This window comes from Melozone crissalis, unplaced genomic scaffold, assembly GCF_028551555.1.
Source record: "Melozone crissalis strain CALT ecotype California unplaced genomic scaffold, PUWL_Pcris_2 ptg000042l_1, whole genome shotgun sequence".
Taxonomy (NCBI): Eukaryota; Metazoa; Chordata; class Aves; order Passeriformes; family Passerellidae; genus Melozone; species Melozone crissalis.
In genome coordinates, this window is record NW_026535820.1 from 59786170 (window position 1) to 59809559 (window position 23390).

The 23390-nt window shown below is 39.9% G+C and overlaps 2 protein-coding genes across 2 annotated transcripts in view; one reads left to right on the forward strand and one right to left on the reverse strand.

Moving 5' to 3' along the window:
• Positions 1-18191, forward strand: part of DTNBP1 (dystrobrevin binding protein 1) — a 62401-nt gene extending 44210 nt beyond the window's left edge. Inside the window, exons 8-10 of the mRNA XM_054284530.1 lie at positions 12700-12855; positions 14741-14884; positions 17293-18191. Coding sequence (XP_054140505.1) covers positions 12700-12855; positions 14741-14884; positions 17293-17540 — 548 coding nt within the window. The 3' untranslated portion in view covers positions 17541-18191. The remainder of the gene's footprint in view (positions 1-12699; positions 12856-14740; positions 14885-17292) is intronic.
• A 139-nt stretch (positions 18192-18330) lies between these two features.
• Positions 18331-23390, reverse strand: part of JARID2 (jumonji and AT-rich interaction domain containing 2) — a 211470-nt gene continuing 206410 nt past the window's right edge. Inside the window, exons 16-18 of the mRNA XM_054284528.1 lie at positions 23114-23297; positions 21518-21625; positions 18331-20813 (exon numbers count right to left, since the gene is read on the reverse strand). Of these exons, the coding sequence (XP_054140503.1) occupies positions 20637-20813; positions 21518-21625; positions 23114-23297 (469 nt within the window). The 3' untranslated portion in view covers positions 18331-20636. The remainder of the gene's footprint in view (positions 20814-21517; positions 21626-23113; positions 23298-23390) is intronic.

Below are 23390 nucleotides of genomic sequence, written 5' to 3' on the forward strand. Positions count from 1 at the left end.
TGATGATTGGACTTGAGGATCTTAGAGGTCTTTTCCAACCTTAACAATTCTATGATTCTGTATTTATTAGTCTTATTTCAAAAATACAGTATTGATGTATTATCAAGTATCAGTGCTTTATTTTCTTCCTTCTTGACCAAGATTTTAGGCTTGTTGTGGTTAGATCTGCCTCTGATGCAGCCACTGTTTGATGTATATAGAAACACAAGTATTGCCAAGGGAGCTTGCTTAATAGATAAGGCAGAGATGAAAAATAATTTAGAATGAATATCAACAAGGATGTTTCAAAATAGGAGGTTTTTTAACCAAATGTCTACAGTTTTATGGAGCATGAAATTATAATAATGATGTTACTTTGATTCCTTATGCATGCTTCAGTTCTCATTAGCCTTGGATAGTCACTGTTAGAAAGAGATTTAATAGTTTATAAGAGAACAACAATAGGTTGAAGTTCAGTGCTTGCTGACCACCTTGGTATAGCATTCATTCCATCCCAGAGAGAAAATGTGTTCCAACAGAACAGGAAGGTTCTTGGTTCATTCCCACCCCCATCTCAAGCTTTGTTTATAATTTCAGTATGTTTAGGAGCTGATGTTGAGGTGATTTGCCAGACACTGTTCCTGGTGTGTTTGTCCCTGTCTTGAAAGACCTCACAGTCTTTGTTTGCCATATCCCACTGGTTTTGTTGTTACCCAAGCCCCAGGACAGACTAGATGGTTTCAGTGTTATTCTTGTGAGGAGTTTTTTCTTTAAATTCTCTTCACTTATCCCACTTTGTCCATCTCGTTTGTGTTTTAAAAGGCATTCCAAAGTCTCTGGGCATTAAATGTTCAGACCCTCTGACATTGTTTGTAACCCACTTCTGTTAAGCTTTATCTTTTACTTAAAAAATAAATTTTGGTCTTTGTGAGCGTGAATGAAATTTTCACTGCATGAAGCCTGTGAAATCAAATGTGGTGTCATCTGTTGTAATCTACAGCAGCAGTGAAGAGATGAGAAATATTCTGCCTAAAGCAGTTGAAAGCTTAGGTCATAAAATTTGTGATTTTATTTATGTGTTAGTAACGAATAAAAATACTTTTGGTTGCTTTAAAAGGAGGCAGCAAATCTCTTTTGCTGTGGAAGCTGGACACTGTTGGGGCTGACAAAGCAGATGTAGGATGACAGGAAGAAAGAGAAGGAAACAGGGCAGATATAATGGTGGCCTGAAGGCAGTGGTTTTTTCTCACTGTCATGCCAAATGTGTTGTGAACAAATAATTCATATTTAATAAAGGTCATATTGTGTTCTAATGACACCCACCTCTCAAGTTAGTTGGTGTTCAGATTTCAAGCAGCATGTTATTCCAGTTTAGATGTGAAAGAGACAAAATTGGACACTGAGTAGGATCAGTACACTTCTGCTTATAGTTTATCCTAATGCTTCAAAAATTATCATTTCTGCTTTCTATATTGGAATCACTATGCAGTAGAGGCTCTTTGAATTGGCCCAGGTATGGGTGGCTATATCTGTTGTAGAGATTGAATGTGTGATTTTTGTTGCTATACAGAATGATACCTAGTAGAGAGGTGCTGTTTAAAGAAAGAGAGTGTGAGTTAGGAAGTTTAACTTTTTCAGAGATCAGCTGCATGTTTGCCCTGTGGAGAAAATGTGCATGCATTTTGTGAGGTTTATGGTACGTGTGACTAATTAGTGCTAAATTACTCTGAAGAACAAGATCAAAAATTAGGTTAGCAAGGCCTTATACATATTCAGTTAAGGAAAATATTATAAATTAAGTGTTCTGTATTTTTAGCAGGCCTGAAGGTGAATGTTCTTAAGGTGCTTTCAAATGGCATAAGTTGATTGATGCAGATGTTGGGGAAATTAATTCCCCATTTTATACTGTGCTGCAGCACAGGCGCAAGTCAGGGCTTGCTGTCCCAAGGTGTGGCAGGAGACATTGTGTGGCATCCCTGTGCTGGAAGGAAAGAAGGTGGGGGGAGGAAAAGCTGAGAGAGAGATTTCATGCAGCTGTGTGTATTGAAAAGAATCATCTCACAGGAAGTGTATTTTACAGGTTTCGCAGTCCTAATTACACTGACTTCCCTCTTCAGTCATCCCCCTTCTTTTTTCCCTTCCCCCTTGTGAGTGCTTTTATCAGCTTCCTGAATTTCTGCTTTTTATTCACTCCTCACTGTCACTTTGATGTCTGTGCATCCTTTAGGTGGATTTTCTTTGTTTGCTCAAATAAGATACTGTATCCTAGGTGTCATCTGTCAGGTCGTTTTCACTGTAGGCATAGAGTTTAGTCACTGATGGTCACAAAGCAGGATGTGCTTCCTCACTCAAACCCAATTGTTCCTGCAGCCTCTTGGGATTTTTTTCTGCCAGAGTAGCTTCAGTAGGGTCAGTTTTATTTTACTGGCTTTTTGTTTGTATTAGTTTTTTTGTTTAAAAGAGGCAAAGCCTTCTTGCCTCTTTTAAATGTCTTCCTCCCAGTTAGTATTGTTTTTTTTCTCCCCACAACTTGTTTAATCTCTAGCAGGCTGAAGAAATCCAAGATGAAGGATCATGTCTCATTTGTTATCTCTTTTGAACAATCTGTCAGTTGCCCTTCTCCTCTCCCTCTGCCCCATTGTCATTTCTATTCCTTTGTATCTCCTTTCCTTTCATATTTCTTGTGTTTAATGCTCCACTGAAGCATCAGTAACATCACCCACCTGCTCCACCCTCTCCCTTGCTGCAAGGGTGTCTCTTTTTTCATTGCATGTATTCATTGAGGTGTTGGGTCAAGCAACTGAGAGACCTAGGAATTTTTGTCCTGTTTTAGTGGTATCAATTCCTCCCAGTGAAAAGCAGGTGAAAAACTGAGCATCAAATAAGACAAAAGTCTTAGCTATTAATTGTGCTCTTCCTTTGAGGGTTCAGTTGACCTGGTTAGTGATGTTAACCAGTGGACAGCTTGTCTAGATGTATTTAATGCTAATAAATTACTCTGATTATTTCCATTAGTCCATTAACTTCTATGTATTATTTATTTTAAATAATCTATTAACCTAATGATTTTATGATCTTAGATAAGGCACACGTGACAAAAGACCTGCTAGCTTTTTGTACTACCTTTAAACCAGCCTACTCCAGTACTTGAAATATTAATGATGTGCTTCTTTAAATCAGTTTGATTTGAATAGCAAATTTTGTAATCAATTTTTCTGTTACTGCAAGCTAAACCAGAATAAGCACAAGTTTAAAATGACACTGTTGATTTGTGCCTAGTGCTGCCATTGATGAATTCATGACTAAACAGCAGAAATAGTTTTGAGTGAACATGGTTGCAGTTACAACTTGTATGAGAGGAAAAAATCTGAAAGCTACTGGTGTGTTGAGACCTGGTAGCTTCCCCTCTTATTAGTATCAAATGTTGGCTAGCACATGGAATCCTGGGAGATCTAGATCATTCCTCAGGGTTGAACAAAAGAAGAAGGTGAAGGCAGCCGTGCACTTTCCTGTTGTGGTTTACAAACTGTGAAGAAAGGAAGGGTTTTGGTTTTCTTCCTGTGTGCCCCTTGCTGTATGGTTTGTTCCTCAAGGTTTGCCCTTAAATCCTTTAGGAAGCAAACAGACGTGTCAAAGTTGCAGAAACTGTTCTGAATTGGCAGTAAAAATATGGAAGGGCGTTGGCTGTAGATAAAGATGACCTTTAGTCCACCTTCAGTGTTGCAAGTTTGAACACTTTGAAGATGGCACACAAATAAGTCAGCAAGCCAGTGGGAGCAGATCATCTTTCAAGACTTTATTTTTTTCTCCTTCAAAAGTTTTATCTCAAATATTTTTCAAGTTCATCAAAAGAAATTTATTCTTTTAATTGGTCTGTTTAATGACAGCTAATATTTTGCAAGTTGAAAGTTCTGTCAGGGCTGCTTTTTTGGTTATGGTTTGCTATTTCTCAGCTATAGACCATTTAATATTCTGTAAAAAATGAAGAAGCAAGTGGAATTGGCTGTGAGTATATAAAAACTAGATGCATAGGAGAACGCTTAAAAGGTTTCATTAAAAATTTAAAACTCAATGTCCTTTCCTTAGAACTGACACACTGAATATTGCCTTACCTCTGAATCACAGCCCAAGTGCTAACTAAACTGTTTTTCACATTTTAATTTTAAAGATAAAAATGTTGTGTGGAAAAAGCACACTGTGTATATTTCTGCACTTAATGTCAGATGCCCTGTTTTCTGCTATATAATCCCTTTCCATAGCAGAAAATAAAGAATTTTAACTGTGAAAATATAGTCATATATTCTGAAAATATGACTTTATGTGCAGCCAAATTGTTCTGTTTGAAATGTAGTACAATTTTTGTTTTGGTTGTCTTCCTTTTATTGTGCCTATATAATTGTTACTGTCCAATTGGCTGAATTTAAAAGCAACCCATTGATTGAAAAACACTTTTATAAGAGACTATTGTAATGTAGCTTGAAGAGATCTGTCTTACAGAGTTATAAAAATTATGGAAAAGACATGCCATTGCTAATGTTGCAAATTGGCTTTACTCACAAATAACACTGGTATATGTTCCTTTTTTAAAAAGAATGATGGCAGCTTTGCTTTGCATTTGAGAATAAATATGGATTTTTTAAATAATCTGGTCTGTCATAACTCATACTCCATGTGTAATGAATATGGAAGACTGCATGTAATATAAAATTCCTCAGCTGGTAACACATCTCTAATAGCTGTCTGTTAGCAAATGAATCCCCTCGTGTTTGGATGCTCCTGGATGTGTGTTTGTTAGAGGGAACACTATTTCAGATATTGTTTCACTAATGATATCAAACAAAAGTGTTTGCTCATCACTAGGATTTCTAAAGAAAATCTGTAGTGTGATTCATTTGGGATGTTAATCAAACAGTGTTCAACTGGACTAGATTTGTAATCTAATGGTTCTTTTTCTAAGAAATAAGCTCAGCATTAATTGCATGAATGAATAGCAAATTTTTTTGCTTGCATTGGAGAAATTGTTTTGACAGAAATTGAATGGGAAATAGACTGAGTTGTCAAGAAAAAATAAATATTTCAAGCATGCTGTTTGCGCTACTGATATAATGATTGGCTTATGGTCTTTTAAAAATATTTTTGCCTATGAAATTTTGACATAAACAAATAAGGCTTCTTCTTCCTGTGGGAGTGTTATTTCACTGATGATCCTGCAGTTTTGACTATGTGAATATTTAGTTTAATTTGTACAGTTTCTCACCTGTGAATTAGCTTAAAATAGAAAGAAGGAAAGAAATTGCAAGTCCAGAAGTGCCCACCAAAATTAGAGGGATGGAGCACCTCCCCTACTAGGAAAGATGGATAGAATTGGGATTGTACAGTTTGAAAAGAGAAGGCTTTTGGGGTGACCTGATTGTGGCCTTCCAGTACCTGGAGGGAGCCTACAGGAAAAACAAGGCGAGAAAGATGAGGAGTGACTTTTTACAAGAGCCTGTAGTGACAGGACAAGGAGCAGTGGATCCAAATGGAAAGAGAGTAGGTTTGGATTTGATATTAAGGACAAATTCTTTACTGCAAGGGTGGTGAGACAGTGGAACAGGTTCCCCAGGGAAGCTGCAAATGCCTATTCCTTGGAAGTGTCCATCCAGGTTGGATGGAGCTCTGAGTAACCTGGTCTAGTGGAAGGTCATGGCAGAGGGTTGGAGCTAAATGATGCCAGAGGTCCCTTCCAGCTCAATTATTTTATCTGGAATTCATTCTGTGATTCTGTGATGTGTTTCCATGCTCTCTTACCAAATATAGTCTACATAATAAATACGGAATGCTTTACCAAGCGTGTGAAAAAATCAAATTCTCTTTCAACTAGTTACAGTTATGTGATTATTCTGTAAAAAGGAGGTTTCTTTCTTTTTTTTTTTCCTCCTCTGCTCTGATTTAGCAGTTATTGGTCATGTTAACCTAAAACTTATATTAAAATATGTCTTCCAAAAAACCAAAATCCCTCCTCATGTCTAAAATATTTCACTATCAATGTAAAGTAAGTGAGGTTAGACTGAACTGTATTGAGACTGTAAATCTGCAGCTCATTCCTTTTGGCTCTGAAGGCCTGTAGGACTGTTAGACAGGATCTACCCCTCCCTCTGAAGAGAGGGATAGAAATTGCATATTCAGTCAGAAAAGTGGTTATTATGAAAGCAGTTTATGGAGCGAAACCCTTATTTTTAGTTATTGGGAAAGAAGGCAAACATTGTTTTGCCTTCGCTTTTTGAGGCAACACTTAGTTCAGCGCTCAGTGGTGTTGTTCTGCATGTCTGAAATGGGCAGAGTTTGGGTGAAGGGTAGTTCCACTGCATCAGGAATTTGGAGCTGGGCGTTGTTCTTAGGGACAAGTAAAAGCTGATACCTGCCAACTCGTTTGCCATGTCGTGGAACCCGTGTTTTCAACCAGTGCACAATGTGTTGTGACAGCACAACAGTTTCTCATCATTAATTTACGTGGCTGCACATGCACATAATTTGGTGTAGAAGGCAAATAGCTCACAGCTGTGCAAAGGTTAAGACTGGCATTATTCTTGTAGCAGCAGAAGCTACTTGCCTGTCTTTGAAAGCCTTCTAATTCCAAAGCAAGAGTGATTATCTTTTTGGCATGGAAAATAGTCATTAAATTGTTCGATAGATCAATTTGTACTCAGACAATGGGATTTTATTAATCTTATTTGGGACAGTTTCATGGACCTTTGGAAATATGAATAGAAAGCTGCAGTGCTGTGGTTTGTATTTTAAGTACTTTGGGTTTAGATTTGCTATAGATTAGTTTTTTCCACTTGAAAATTAGTATTTTTGAGGTAAGGCTGAAAAAACAGTAATTGGAGAGCATATGCATAAAATACTGCGTTTCATGACAGTAGAATTATGCTGAATCATTTGTGCTGTTTTCAGGTACAATTTCTGTAGTAGAGGGACTTTTCATCAGTGTGTGGCAAAATTTTAAAGCCAGATCATTTTCACAAATAAACTTAAATGTACTGAAGGTACATGTGACATTGTCAGGTTTATTTATAGTAGAAATGCATACTTTGCAGCTCACTAATTGAATTCTTTTTCTTGCATACTTAGGTGGGTTTATAGGGAGGCAGGAAAAAAGGGTGTGAACTCAGATGCTTGCTGCTTTTTTCTTTTTTTTTTCTTTTCTTTTTTTTTTTTTTTTTGTACTTTCTGCATAATGGTTCAGTTAATGTTATCCTTCCCTCGTTCCCTTGCAGTTTTTATTCTCTTTCACTTGGGTAGGAATCTGACTAAAGGATAAATGAGGGAGGGAGAAGACATGCTTGCTAAGAGAGCCTGTCCTGGTGTAAGCTGAGGAAAGCTGTCAAGTACTCACATCCCACTGACGTCACATTGCTCAGTTCTGTCTGCAAGAGGGACACATGCTGTCATTGAACACCCATGACCATAAAGGACATTGTACCAGAAAAGTGGGAGATGGTGGGTTAAAGATTTGTTAACCCAGGAGCCATCAGGCATGTGCCTGAAGGAGAGAATCCCCCTCCAAAAGCTTTTGCTGTAACATTTCCATGCTTTGTATGACATGAAGCAAGTGTGGAAAAACCCCACCCTTAATCTGCTGAAGAACTGTATGTCCATGGTAATTTTGACTATAGTTAAAACCAATTAAAACTATTCTAAAGTCATTCTGGCTTACCACATTTTCAGGTGTAAAAAAATTGTCTGCTCCTAATTTTTTTAAAAATTAAGAAATAGGCAAATGCACTCAAGTTTTGGGATATTTTTAATGACAAATGAACTGAGCAAAAATTTATGAACCACAGCAAATCTAGTTCTAAGAGGAGATTCCATTATGGAGTGGGTCACCTTGCAGAGCAGTCCCCTCAGCCTGGCATATTTTTAATCACAAATGTGATTTAATTATTTTTTTTTTTAATCCTAGATGAATTTACATTTTTAGGACTCAGTTTGTGCATTTGCTCTTTGGTGGAGCATATTTTTAGTGTGTCTTAACTATGATGATTCCCTGGTAGCCAGATAAAGGTTGGAGTTCTGTAAAAACCTTTTCCCAAGCTGTTTCCTGTCACATCGGTTGGAAGCTGCCTCTTCCTCCAGGTGCTACATTAGTAACTGGAATCCTGCTGTACACAAGCACCTATTTTCTGTGGTTTGTTCTGATATATATTTAGGCCTATCCTTTATATACCAAGGATTTCAAGCAAGCTTTTTTTTTTTTTTTTCTTTGCTTAAAGGGAATTTTTCAGGTAAGCCAACTTGTTGAAACTGCTTGCTGGGAAATGTTAAAGATGATCTCTCTGCACTGGTTAAACCTCTGCTTTTCTTCTTGACTAGAGTTTTCATATTCTGATGCAATCTGTAAAAACCCTAGTTAGGTATTATCAAGCAGTATATACAGTCGTTTTTAATGACTGATTTTTTTGGATAATTTTAGTAAAACATTTCTTCATGAATGTGCAGGCTTTTGATAGTTGGCAGACAGTAAATCTCATTTGGAACAGTGGGTTTTTTTCAAACACAGATGATCGTTCTGTCATGGAGTGAAATCCTGACTTCACATTCTAGTGAACCAGGACTTAATTTTTTAAATTGTAATTATTTGACTATATCTTTGGTAAAGCCAAATTTCTTTGTAAAGAGACTGTTAAATAAGAGTTTAAAAACACCTAGGACTTGTAGTTTTCACTTGTTTTCCTTTCACTCTTCTGTGGAAGAAAGACTGTGCACCTAGATCTCTTATTCTACTTTTTTTTCCCCGAATTTTGCCAGCTCTCCCCACCTGTCAGCAGACTATATTGCAAGAGTGCTCTGCACATCCTCCCTTACAGCATCAACATGTATTCTAAATTCTGTCAAGAATAATTTAAACATTTTTGAGGGAAACTGCCTCCTTTGAAGCCCTCCCTGTTGTCTTGTCTTCCTTTGATATTTTTAGTTGAAGGGGTCTGTAACGAGGCAGTTTGCAGTAGAGGTTGCTAAGTCATAATGCGCTCAGAAAGCTGCTTGGCTGTCTGCCTTCCATCGTCTGCTTTCATGATTTTACTGTTCTGATTTTTGAAGGATTTTGGTTGTTCAGTGAGTGGCCAGCCTGCTGATGGGCTGTGACAATCTCACACGGTGCTCCCGCAGCCGAGTGATGATGTTCCAGCCTGCATGGACGCACAGCAGGGTGGACAAACGACCAGCTGGGTGGGAGCCTGGTGCTTTGGGGGTCATTCCCTACCTGGGGGTGGACCAGAAGCCAGAACTCTGTCCCAGAGGAGGAGATGGAAGGCTCTGGCACTGGGCATAGAGATGATCCTGGCTCCTGGGGGTTCCATGGGCAGCGAGCCGGGTGCCAGCCTGCAGCACATCTGGCAGCAGGGAGGGACACAGCGCCGTGTGAACGGGAACGGGGCCAGGAGTTCAAGGGAAGGGATTATCCTCCACCCAGCGTGTCTCCATGCCATGGCCAGTTTCAAGCTCTCCTAGCATAGGAGGAACATCAAAAACAGCAGTGAGTTCAGTGAAGGGCTGCTTCACTGAAGGTTTGATAGCTGTAGCAAAAGCAAAAAAAGCCCACAAAGAATGTGTGCATGCATGTTATGGTCTGGTTGGATGAGTCTGCAAGAAGCAAATGAACTGCAGAGGGAGGAAAAATGGGCATTTTTTTGTGTGTCTTTCTCTCTTTAGACCAGATGCATTTATGGGTTCTACATCACATGAGATGTAAAGTTACATAATAAATTGATTGAAGGGAAGTAAACTGGTTGTGTATGAAAGCACTAAAAAGCAATCCATTTGGACAACTTGACATCTTTCATGTTGGTCTAAGGGATGTGCTAGCCATGTAAACATCCAGTGTTGTCAGTTGCTGATTTTTTAAAATTTTAATTATTTTTTTAGTCATTCTTCCAGCTTATTTGGGAAATCTGTTGTGCATAGCTGGAAAATGTTTTAGATTAAAATATTAAATGGTCATTTTGTTGGTTACATAGATACTTCCGGTACTGCAGCAGAATTTCAATTTGTAGAGTGTCAGCCAGGCCTAGAAGTGATACCAGGAAATGGTGTCCTCTACACTTGAGCTGTATGGCTACAAGCTATTGTCATGTGTTCCTTTGGAGTTTGGATTCTCCTGGTATCTGGTTCTGAAGATGTGGGGCAGGGGAGTCAGGCTGTGGGCTGTACCCTGAGGCAAGCAGAGTGAGCTGTGGGGCTGTTCCTGGGTGTGGTGCAGAAGGCTGTGCCTCAGCACTCAAATGTTCGCTATTTTAGGAAAAAAATTGCCTACTTTTAGTGTCTGTTCTCTTAAAAGTCATAGCTGGTGGGGAATTAGTCATCTTTTATTTGGGTTATTGTGGCAACTCCTGTATGTCTGCATCTAATTGTGCATTAGCCTTTTCCGTAGTCTGTCTTTTTTTCTTTTCTGTGCGCAGTGTGATAGAGAAATAGGTGCCATTGCCAATTGAAAAGTACAGTTTTAGGGTGAAAGGAAAAATACAATAATGTTTTAAGTGTGCCAAGTCTCAGTTTCCATCCTGGGAGGAATTCATATGAGCAGTGTATGATGGCATATGGATGATACTCTTGTCTTTTTTGGAGCTCCTTTGGTTCTGTCTCTTTTCAGTGTTTTATAAACTACACTTGGCTTAGGGAAAACGTAATTCTGAGTAGCTCTGTGAGAGAAACAATGCACCTGTTTTCTTTGGTTTCATGTTTGATGGTTGGCTTCACCTCTCATCCTTAGCATTTCTGACAACAAACAGAAACCCAGATGCAGCAGTTTGGTTTTGCTTAGCCAAGCACCTCTTACTACACCTGGCAGGGCGTGAAATCGTGCAGCAAGGTTCTAGATGTTAACTCTCTATCTGACTACGGAGAGCAAGTCTGTGACAGCTCTGCAGCTCATGTGTTTACAGTTTCCTGTGGAACATGCCAGCACAGCAGGCAGCTGTTGCCATTCAGCTCTGGCCAGTGACAATTTCAACAGTTTACAGGACATTTTAGGCAAAATTTAAAAACAAAGAGCTCAATGTCAACAAAGAGATTGTATCAAGTCTCACTTAGATGCCATCTCTGTTTTGGGGTTAAAAATATCCTGAATTACCAATCTAGAGTGCAAAACTGTCAGACTATATTATGAGAGAGACAGAAAATTCCCATTGTCTGTGAGAGCCTCTGGCTTTTATTATTACAATTGAATAGCATTTCTGCATCATAGACAATGTTATTAATAATTGCTCATCATCCAGGACTGCAGTAAAGGAGTTGCTCCAGGGGACACAGAGTCATCGTACACCACAGTGTAATTGATAATAAAGACATGTTGCCTTCAGGGAAAATGCATTCCTTTTATACACTGATGTTTTTGCTTCTGAAATCTCCTTTAAGAAAGAGATTTCTGCTTATTTACTGATGTTTTAATGAATATCTGGTGTGTCAGTCCAGTTTCCTGGCTTCTTTTGGCATCAGCCACAGTTCAGTTGCTTCTGTGTATGAACTGTGACCTTGATGCAGGCAACAGAGTGAATTAACTGCTCTCTGATGTTTTGCCTGGTTTAATAAAACATGTTCTGCATTTGGGCAATAATCTCCATATTAGTAAATGCTTTTAATGAGTGTCTGTGTTGTAGAATATCATTAACATAACATTTTTCCTGGAAGACTGGCACAATGCTTGTCCTAGAAAACCTCGTGTGCCCTCAGTATTTATCCATGTGGATGCCATATTCCAGCTGTGTCTATCTGGCATGTGAAAGCTTGAATATTTTTCACCCAGTGGTATTTGTTGGAGCTTTCCCTAATGGGCAGAACGGAACAGACCAGCAGCTCTTCTCGCCACCCTCGTCCCTTCCATCAGTAGCTCAGCTGGAAAATTCCTTTTCTGTTGTAAGCAGAGCACTCATGATGCCAGAAAAGTGAACAGAGAGCTCTGGGAAAAGGGTTCCAGGTTATATATTACCAATTTTTCTGAAGCCTGTTCTAACAGTCTGGCTGCAGTCAGTGCTTGAATAGCAATTACATATTTTTATTCTAGAAGATGTTATTCTGCAATAAACAGCACAATTCTTTCCCCCTCTGTCCAATGTGGAGCAAAACAGAGGGGAAGGAATTCCTTTGATGATATTCTATCTAATATTTCCTAATTCTGTGTAATATTTCCTTTGCTGCTCGTACATGTAGGATTCTTCATGGAATTTTTCCATTCTGTCTGGAGGCTGGCAAAGCCAGAATCTCAGGCATACATGCACATAAACATATATGTTATGTATGTGTATTTATATGTATGTACGTATATGTATCTTGCCACCTGCATTGTGGTGGAAATGTACAGCAATATTCAAATGAAAAGTGTTGCTTTTGTGTGCATTAGGTGCATATGACTGCAGAAGCATCATTGCCTCAGGTTTTTGTTGCAGGACTCTGAAATCCCTGTTGTTGATGGACACTGCTCTCAGGTGTTCCTGTTTATACAGCTCTGGAAATTTGCATCTTGCCTTGAGATAAATGGTTCTGACATCACTTTAATGTGAAGGTTATGCTGCCTAATATGGGATTCCCATCCTGGTTTAAAATACAGCTGCAAAGCACAGAAAGCTCCTTGTAGTGCAGTAACAGCCTGTCAGAATTTATTGAACTGGTTCTGTAGGTTTTAAATTCTGAGAGTGGGAGGTGTGCACCTGCAATATTTCATTTGTCTGTTTGTTTTATGCTCAGCTGAACTCGATGCTGAACATGCACAGAAGGTTTTGGACATGGAGCACACCCAGCAGATGAAGCTGAAGGAGCGCCAGAAGTTCTTTGAAGAAGCCTTCCAGCAGGACATGGAGCAATACCTTTCCACAGGATACTTGCAGATAGCAGAGAGGAGAGGCAAGTTGTAAAAACCTTTTGTACAAACCCCCCAGCTTGGAGATCATTGTTGAGCGGGCAGAGCCAGCAGTGCTTGCAGAGGAAGCACAGCAAAAATGTCCAAATTCTTCCTCGGTAGAACTGGAACTTCAGATAAGCCTTTTGAACAGACATGGTGTCCCAGGGGTACTGGATACCTTAGAAGATTAGTCAGGCTCTGCTCCTTGTCTGAGGAGATGCAGAGCACAGAACTGCATCTGGAACAGTGTTTTTCTCTGCAGCTGAAGAGTGCATCTATGTAAAAATATGGATGGAGGCAGCTGCTTTGTCCACTGGAGTTCCAAAGCCTGGGATTGTCATTTGGCAAGGAGATGCCTCAGAAAATTTTGCAAACTGCAGGGAAAAGTTCAGTGTAGCATTTCTAAGCAGTTCCCAGGTGACAGCTATTCCCACTGGATGTGATTAGGACACAGGAGGTCACATTAAGTGCTTTCCTTATTATGAAATGACACAAGTCTGGCATCTCTGGACTGGTTAAAGCACAAGAATGCCAGAGATTACAGGGAATTCTGTGTGGGAGGTTTCCATCTGTTAGGCCAAAATGCAGAGATTGTTGGACTGGTAAGGAAGCCGGTGGGAAATTAGGTATTCATGTGGCAGGAAAAATGTAGATATTCTGTCCCTGCTCCAAGAGCAGTTCTGCTGTCATTTGTAATGTCAGAGTGGGGAGTACAATCCAAGGTTTCTATTTCTCTTCATGACTGCTATAAATACTCATCTGCAAGATGCTCTGCATGGGTGGCTAAGGAGAGGTGGGATATGTAAATCTAAATTCATGGTCAGGGGAGGAACTGAGCTTGAGTCCCCTGCTTTCTGTAATAGGTCACCTTTTAGACTAAAAGTGCACATTGTCATGGGCTGGTACTGGACACACAGCTCTGTTTGAGTGTTAGGCTGCCTAACATTTGGAACTTCAGCTTTTTAGGATAATGGGGAGCCCGGGTGTATCAAAGAAACTGTTTTAATGAAAGACTTGGACCTGCAGTACATGTAAAACTGCAGAGCTGTAGCATATTTGAAAAAAAAAATCCCCCAATCAAATTACAGAATTTATTCTCAGTTCACCTATGAAGGCTTTCAATAATGTAATTGTTACTTTTAGATAAACAAGTAAACTGTTCATTTAAATAATTTTATACAATGCAGCAGGTGGACTTAAGTCTGAATGGCCCTGAACTTGCTTGTTTTCTCTTTGCATGTTTAGCTCTTCAAGCAAGAAGATGCTCATCCAAGTATTTACTTCCCTTACAAATTGTCAGTACTGTACTGACAGTAATAAGTAATTTGCTTGAGTAATTAGTAATGTGAGATACCCATGCTGAGGGAGAATACTGGGCATGAGCCTGGGTTTTACAGACTACTGTAATTTCTTAGACTATCTGAAAGAAGAGCTGCTCTCTGTTAACATTAATCCTGGTTTCTGAATTTCTATGTCTCTTGTATATTGACATTTAGTGACTGTGTCCTTAAATGTGTTTGCTTTTCTCTAAAAAGACTTCTGGTTGAGAAAATTGAAAAGGAGTGTTCCAAAATGGAAAGTTTCATTCCTTGTGCCTGAATCCCATCTCAGCTTATTTCTGAGAAGGTTATTGCTATAAATACTGCTGCTAAAAATGTTTTGGTTTTTCAGAAGCAGTAATGGATGTTAGTTTCACAACAAAGATTGCACGGAGGGCTCTTGGATTTGGGTTGAGGTGGCTGCTGAGCAGCTCCTGTGGGCAGGCTCCTTCCATTCCTAAGTTTAATTATTGCTGCTGCAGACAATTGTAGCAGCCTCTGGAGCCTTGGTATGTAATAACCTCGTGTTGCTGATGGTCAGTTCACTCATGTGCTGTTTCTCCTGCAGAACCCATTGGAAGTATGTCTTCCATGGAGGTGAATGTGGACATGCTGGAGCAGATGGACCTGATGGACATGTCTGACCAGGAAGCACTCGACGTCTTTTTGAACTCAGGAAGCGAAGACAATAATGTGCTGTCTCCCATGCTGGGTATGGTGCCTGTAGTGACAGCCTGCTTAGAGACAGTGATAAACCACCAGAACTGCTCCCTTTTGTGATGGGTGGTGTTATCTCATCAAACATCACACTTGATGCAGATTGACTGTTATTCATTAGTGCTTATCAAAACATTAACATTTAGTTGCTGTACAAGGGAGTTGCTGCAAAACTGTGTGATATTTCCAGGCAATCTCATTTTTCTTACTGCAGCTCCCTGTTGTATTCATCACAGTCTGGATAGGTGATGTGTTACATACTGGCTTGAGGGGCATTTTTCCCAATATAGAGTTAATAGAGGACATTTTGACAAACATCAACAGTAAGCTTGCAGTAATTAGGCTTTCAATACTTTGTCTAACTCTAATTTCTTAGAGTTTGTCCATAATGTTGATTGTCAAACATGGACCAGTTGTGTAATGCAAGATCTTCTGTGAGAGATACTGAGAGACAAGATTCAACCCAGCAGTTTACACATATACTGAGAATTAGTGTCTCAGTACTGGATCTTTTACCTACCATAGAAGTGTTTTCCTGGTTAAAAGCTTAAGTCCTAAAATGCCTTTCCTCAAAAGAGCCGAAATGATTTTTCTTGTGGGAGAGGAGATGAAGCTCCTTTAAACGTCCTTTTGGTATTTTCTGAAAATACAGATTGAAATATCTTTATGGAAGTGCTTACAGTACTCCCTATGTAAAGGTGATTAACACCTGCTGTGAATGTGAAAAGCTTGTGGTGAATGGTCAAGGCACACTTGACTGCTAAAAGTTTAGGTTTTTGTGCTTCATTGCAAAAACTGAATTGAGATGGGTGGTTTTGGATAGGCATCCACTTCATGCATTATTAAAGCTGATCATCATTTGAGCTTGCCAGTAATTGCAGAATCTAGGACTGTTTTCCCCTTGCTGGCTGTTTGGCAGATATTGGACCAAGAAGCTTCAGGTCTTAACAGCAAACAGTCTCAGCTGGATTATCTAAGGAAGGGCAGAAACTACTTTTTTAACTAAGTAGATAAATGCATTAGCTTTTGAAAAAAAAAATTCTGTATTTTATGCTGTAATCTGAATATTACAGCATATAATTATAGTGTCTATACATGGACATACATTGCAATATAATGTACCTGTGCTGTAATAATGTTCCAACACTGCGACCTTACTGCAGTGTAAGTCTCGTAAATCTCACTCTTGTGGTTCCAGACATTTTATTTCCCTCTGATTAAGGGATTTTTGTGCTTGTTTAAGAACCTGGCACCCCAGTATCAAACCAAATATGCAATAGTCTTCATTCTCAGAAAAATGAGATTGTTAACTCTTTATTTTGCTGTCAGTGGAGAATTGAGTTGTCAGTGCAAGGTTTGTTTGACAATTGGCCTGAACACCACAAAATACAGGTAAGTTATTAAAATAACTGGTAAAAATGAGAATCAGCTCAAGACATTGAAATGTTTTCAAATCTGCCTTGCTATAAACATTGCCAGCTTATGGACATTGCCTTCACAACATTTCATGACAGTAAGTTAAACTGCAAAATTGAGTTAGCTCTCTCACTCCTGAAAACTCCTTCTCTCTGTGTTGTCTAAATTGATTTAATGCATGCTGGTGTATACCACACAAGGCAGGTTCTCTAAAATTTCTAGTGTTAAAATATAACTCAGGTACTTGGGAGCAGACAGAGACAGTGTGGTTTGAACTGCTATGCAAACAGTCTGAGCAGAGGTAAGGGGTAGCTCATATCCATCTGACCCTTCTGAAAAACTTCTGAATAAAATTTTTAAGAGAATTTTCTCACTAAAGTTACTCATCAGCTGAAGCTGGGTGCTCTGACTATGGAGAAACATTTGTTAGGTATAGGAGAGAAGGAAAAAAGGGCTTTATTTGGCAGATCACATAGAAAGTGTTTATATGTTTCCTCATTTTTACTTTTTTGCTTTCCAGAACTGTCCAGGAAAGAGAATCCAATTTTGAAACCTGAACTCTTAAACTGCAAGCAAACACTGTTGCACTGTGTCACAAGTCTTTTTTGCACGGGATATGGAGGAGGCAGAGTCTTAAAACAGAGTCTGCCACTCCTGTGCACTTGAGCTGTGGTATAGCTCTACCAAATGATTGCTTTCATGCTGAATTAAATTTGATTTGCTTTTGCATCTTCATTTTTAGTCAAAACTGGTGATGGCTGTTTTTGCCTGCTTCCCAGTTGTTTGTTTGGTTTTTAATTTCCAGTTTGTGTAGTTCTGTTACACTGAGTTTATTGGGGGGTTTTCCTCTTGGTGACTTGGGAAAGAATGAAAACAGCCTGAAAGTGACTCCTTAAGCAGCGCTGAGCTGATGCAGTGTGCAGGTTTCTCAGTCCCCTTGCTGAGCCAGAGCTTGACTGTTGCTGTTGTTGTTTTCCCGCCTCTCAGGGCCCGACTCCAACAGCTACGTGAGCGAGATCAGCCTGCAGGTGCCGAGCCAGTCGGAGTTGCGGCAGAAGCTCTGTTCCCTGTCCTCCACCTGCACCGACTCGGCCAGCCAGGACGCCAGCGAGGGAGAGTCCCCCGTGGTCCAGTCGGACGAAGAGGAGGTTCAAGTGGACACTGCCCTTGCTGCTGTAACTGAGAGAAAGGGTGCTTCAGATGGCAGTGATGAAAGTGACTCTCAGACTGTTTGAATCTTAAAACCATATCCTTTGAGAATGACTTCTGAATGAATGAACAAGTGAATGAAGAGCTTGCCTGTGTAACGATTTGCTAACCAAGCGTAACAGCCAGATCTTTTTACTTAGTAATACTGCCTTTTTACAAAATTGCCAGTCATGTGGAGGTTGGTTTTTAAAGAAAAAAATATGCCTAAAGCACACACACTTTAACAGTAGTCTTGGGGCTCAGGGGAGCAGTAAAACTGTTGTATATACTATGTATAAGAGAATTTAAGGGGAAAGGTGGAAGTTACTTTGACCACTAACCTTTAAATGGCTGATTGGAAGTACTTAAGAGTTGATGTGTAAAACTGAACCCAAATTGTTCCTTGCATGTTTTCAGCTGCTGCAACTGAAGATTTAGGATCCAAACCAAAATGAAAATTTATTTTCTACTCTTTACTACCTACTGTCTGCCTCCTGCCTTTGTCTACTAATGCAGCAGTGTCTACTGTTCTCACACTTCTTATTCAGGACCAACTTAGTTATAGGTGTTAAGGAAAAAATAAGAATCCAAGAAGGAGGAGAGATGCATATGGAAATGTTGCACTCCTTGTGAAGCAGGTATCTTAGCATTGTGTACTTACTCCTCTTTCAAGATAAAATAAAGAATTTCTATCCCAACCATGTCTTTTACTTGATTACACAGGTATTTTCTCCATGACAAGTGAACAGAGGAGCCTAACTCAGGATAAAAAATGGTTATTAGGAGCACCAATGTAATGTGCTTTTCCGTGGCAACATCTGTTTGACTACACTAGGGAGATAAACCTGAGTTAATTGTTAATTAAGTGTGTGTATTTTAGAACCTCAAGACCTATAGGCGTCATCTCATTCCCGTTTTTTATGCAGTTGTTTTTCTCTCTGAAGTTGAGGTCTGACCATGTCTCTAACACCTGTTGCTTGTCAAGTCTCATGCTCTATTTTCAGGGATCTGCTCTCCTTTGAGAAGGCTCCTGGCTCCTGCTCTTCCTGCACAGAGGGAAGGAATATAATCAGAAACAGTGTAAGTAAAAGGATGAGCTGTGATGTAGATCCCTTCCAAAGACCTGCCCTGACAAAGCCAATGGCTGGCAAGGGGGGGTATCTCCTTCCTGCCTGCCAGCTGGGCAGTGGCCAGTTTCCTTAAGGATTCTCCTGGTAGCTGACAAAGTGTTTCCTGATCCCTGCCTGGGAAATGAAGGTTGGAAGCTCCCTACCTACAATTAAGAGATTTACTATTCAACAAGGCAGCTGTTGAAAGAAATTTATCTTGAAGGAGCTTCCTTTACTCTCTCGCTTTCCAGAAGACAGACAAAATGTCCAAAAAAGTTTTGTTTTTTTTATTAAACCTCGTAGTACAAACCTGGAAAGTAAACAAAAAACTGGCAATAAACAACATGAAGTCTTTCCTTACAAGGAAAGAGAGCAGAGCAGCGCTAATAAATTAAATGTCAAACTGTAAGCCATAGTCAGAAGTTTACTGTCAAGAGGGAAAAGTACACAGCAAGGCCATAAAAACCAGACAACCACATTTGAAAACACTTGACTCTGTTTATGTTATTGTTAAATATTCCAAAACAGTTCAGTCTTCTGCAACAACAATCAACAAATTGTATTATAGGACTTTCCTGACAGTCACCACTGGCAAGCTCAGTGCAATATGGGTAGCTACGGTATTGTTGAATTCAATTACGAAACAAAACAGTTTGTGAAAACATTTTCCCTTTTTTATTCCACACATACTGTACACACAACCAGAAAAGGGCAACAGCTACTCCATTATTATTTTTTGTTGTTGTTCAGTGATGTAAGCAGCACTTATAAATGTTACAAGAAAAACCCTGTAAGCATCCAATCCAACCGATGAAGAAAGTGAAACGTAAGGCTTTTCTTCATCTTGTCTCTCTGCCATCCCTCCCCCCACCCCAAGAAAAGGCTCAAGTATTTAAAAAAATTTACAGGCATATGTACAAAAGGTGTGATTTTTTTTTTTTGTTACAACATGAAGAGAAAAAATAGACAAGATGAAAGCAAATGCATTTTCACATTCAAAAGAAATACGCAGACTTGCTAGTGGCTCTAAATGTGATCATATAATGAAACAAATTCAAAACAAAATTAATGCTTGACTGTGTAAAGGTGTGAAAAACAGCAGTGGAATGGAAATGGAATGTTAGAAAGATTGCACGTCTATGACAAAAGAAGCACTTATGGCTTCAATCACTTTTTTCTTTTTTTATCTTTTTTTTTTTAAAGGATGCTATTGAAGGGTTTTTGATAAAGTAGCCAACAGCACCAAAAAATAACAGAATGGATTTCCTAATGAAATCAGGCACAGTTTTCCCTCACATAACTCCTCAAGGCAGGCAGTCTTTTTTCCTCCTTTTTTTAATTTTTTTAAAATTTTAAAATTTTTTTTTATTTTATTTTATTTTATTTTTCCCCCTCAAAACAGATGCATAGTGATGTGCTGGTAAAAGAGAACATACTCCAAATCTCCTCCTTTTGCCTACAGTTAGGAAACAAAGTCCATCTTCAGCTGCCATAACCTCCCAAAGAAAGTGTGTATTCTCCAATTTAAAAAATTACAAAACTCATCTTGCTGTGACAGAATAAAAGACAGCCAAAGTAAAGCAATTTCTTTCAAGTTTTTGTCTCCTATCCCTTTTCTCTCTAGAAAAATCTGCTCACATGACCGGAGAACAAATTATAAAACACATCAAACTTTAACCTATTCAAAAAATGGGTTAAAAGCCTTTTTTCACAGTTACCAAAAAGGCTTTTTATTTTTTTCAGCCATAGGGACAATACAAATTCATATTTTATCAGCCCCTTGCCGGTTTTAAAACAGTGAACATACGGCAGTTTAAAAAAATCAGACTGCTGTATCTATCTATTCTAAGTACAAAAAAAAATTTCAACAGTTTAATGCTAAAACAAAATTAGTTCTCTAAAACCAGAAGAAAATCTTCTTTAGAGCTAGTGCAAAGACAGCTTGTATTCTACAGCAAGTACTCCAAACTATGGTATAATAATTACAAAAAATATATATAAATTGACAAAATGAGAGTGTTGGCATCTTCAGGATTAACTTGAAGCACTTTTGGATGAACTGGAGGATGAAAGCCTAGATGATGGCACGTCCACTGTCGCTCTCTTACGAGGTCCTCTTTTTGGTGTAGGCTTGCTGATACAGTTCTCAATGCTGCCATTTTTACCAGATACTTTTCCACAGATTTGATTGACAAGACTGATTATTTGTTCCTGTTCAGGAAGTGGGAAAAACAAAACACAAATTACTATCTGCTTTTCCTCCAGAGTCACTTAAACAGGAGTGGAATGGAGTGCTTAGAAATGCTGGGAAGCCCATCTTAAAAAGCTGCTTGTACCCAATGCTGCTCTCCAGGAGCTGATGTGTCATTTCTCCCACTGCTCTGCTCTTTACCTTTGGGGCCAAGGTAAAGAGCTCACAGCTAAAGACATGGAGCCTCAGCCCAGAACCCAGGCACAGTCCTAATCCCCATCTTGAGTTCTGGGATTATTCATCATCACATTGGCTTGGAGCCATTACTGCACCTCTCATCTGCACGTGCTCTGCAAGTCTGCCCTGAAGGACAATCATGCTGGACTGGAATAAAGTCCACTGAACTTCCAGTTACCAACAGAGGGAAGGTATTCCAAAGCACAGAAGTTACCACAGTGAAAGCAAAGCCTCACGTTCCATCCCAAAGCATCAAGTCGCTTTTTATGTTCTGTGGCACATATTCATGGAATTTATACTTCAGGTTTCATCTGTATCATCATGTTCCCTTTTTGTTTGTTTTTTTTTTACTAAATCATAATAAAGCACCTTCTTCCCACATCAAAAACAAAACCAAGACAAACACCCAAACCCAAGACCATTTTGCTGAGTCCTCAGCAGGACAAAGGCAGAGTGAAGTGTCCTCCCCAGAGCAGTGTCAGCTCACCTCATCGTAGCGGTACATCATCTTCAGCCCCCGGCACGACTTTTGCTTCTCCACGTGCCGCAGGGCACACTCCAAGCAGAAGACAACATTTTCATTCTCCTGTACAACCTACATCAAAGAGCAGAGGTGGGGGGAAGAAGTGCGGTTACACTCCAAACTGTACCTGTGTTCTCCACACAGTATTCAGTTATGGCCTGAATTACTACCCCTGGATTTTACTGCAAGGTGGAAGGAGGTGTAAAGCACACTGTGAAATCATTCAGGATGTGCAATAGCTAGAAAGAATCTATCTCTTTTACAATGCTAATGTTGACAAATATATCTATCATTTTAAAAAACCCTCCACCAATATTAATGAGGGCTAAATCCAAACAGTATATGCATTTATTAGCAGATCCTATGCAGTCCTAAAGATCTCCTGAAAGGAGTAGTTTCCCATTGCTTAAAATGCTGCCTTGAACAAGGATATAATCAGCTTAGCCACAGGATTCCTCAACTACTGTCTTGTTCAGCAATGGTGACATTTGCTCAGCTGGCTGCCTGCCAGGCCTGCACGCTCAGCTTGGAATTTAACAACCAAGTTGGGAGTTTTTTTATCCACAACGACTGTTAAAGAGTGACATGGAAAAATCCTTCCTATTGTTAAACTTACTCCAGAGCAAATGCACCAGAAGATCCATTAAGAAGTTCTGGTTAGTATTTTGGGTTTTTTTCAAATAAACTCATTTTAAAGTTACTTCAAACTAATGCTGCTTAAAAAGTGGTCTAAAAACATGTATAAACTCAGCATATGTTATCCTAGGGGAGGGAACAGCTACATCTGATTATATACAGATACATTTCATTTCCATTAAAAACCAAACATCTATAACCAAAACAATTCCCAAAAGATGACAGAGAAAAAACGTCCCAGACCCAAAGGACTAAATATGGACCCACATGCATTGCATTATGTTTATTTGAATACCTGTTCTTAGGATTAAAATGGTATATAAGGTTGTGGGAGGGGCTTCTGGTATTTTTAATGACATTGCTGTGTTTGTAGGTGTTCTGCATGCAGCTCTAAGCCTGGAATTGTCACCACAGTGGTCAGCACACCTTCAAAAGCCAGTAGGCATTTCCCTCTTAAAAGAGAGAAGTCTATTTTTGGGCTATTTTTGGACAGGCTGGCAAACAGCTTGATGGATGGGATACATCTCCCCTGCAATTTGGCTTGCAGGGACATTGTCTCAGCATGGGCTGTGGCTGCGTGCCTGAGGCTCATGGCACGTGTCTGAGCTGTGGCTCATCCTGAGACCTGCTCCGTCACAACCTACTGCTGCTGGCAACCTGCAGGTGTCTTTGTTAGCCCTCCTAGTGCAGTGCAAACATCTCTTAGGTGTCTGAGGGCACTGCTTCATCCCTTCTGGCAGGGTGAGAAGCCAGCTGTCACTGCTGTCTTCTGTCACCACTGGCCAAGGCAGTAAATGCCACATCATCACCTCTGTGTCTTGCGTGGAGTGCAAGACATGGTTCAGTGGCCACAAATGCCTATAGATCCCTGGAATGCTAGAGCAGGGGGACAGTACCCCAGGAGTGGCAAAGGACTGTACCCACCATGGAAAGATAGCACAGGTGCTGACAAATCTGACACCTCCTCTCTGACGTCTCCAACTGCAGCCACTTTCGAGGCTTTTTCTTGCCATCCACGCCGGCGCTGCTGCTGTCGTGGCTGCCGTAGCGCGCCGAGGAGTGGAGACCCGCCTCGTACAGCTGCCGCCGCTGCCTCAGCTCCGTGTCCCTGTGAAACGGGGGCACAGTCACACACTGGCACTGCCTCCAGCCACCACAGAGCCACGCACAGTCACCCCTTCACCCCCCTCAGCACTGAAAC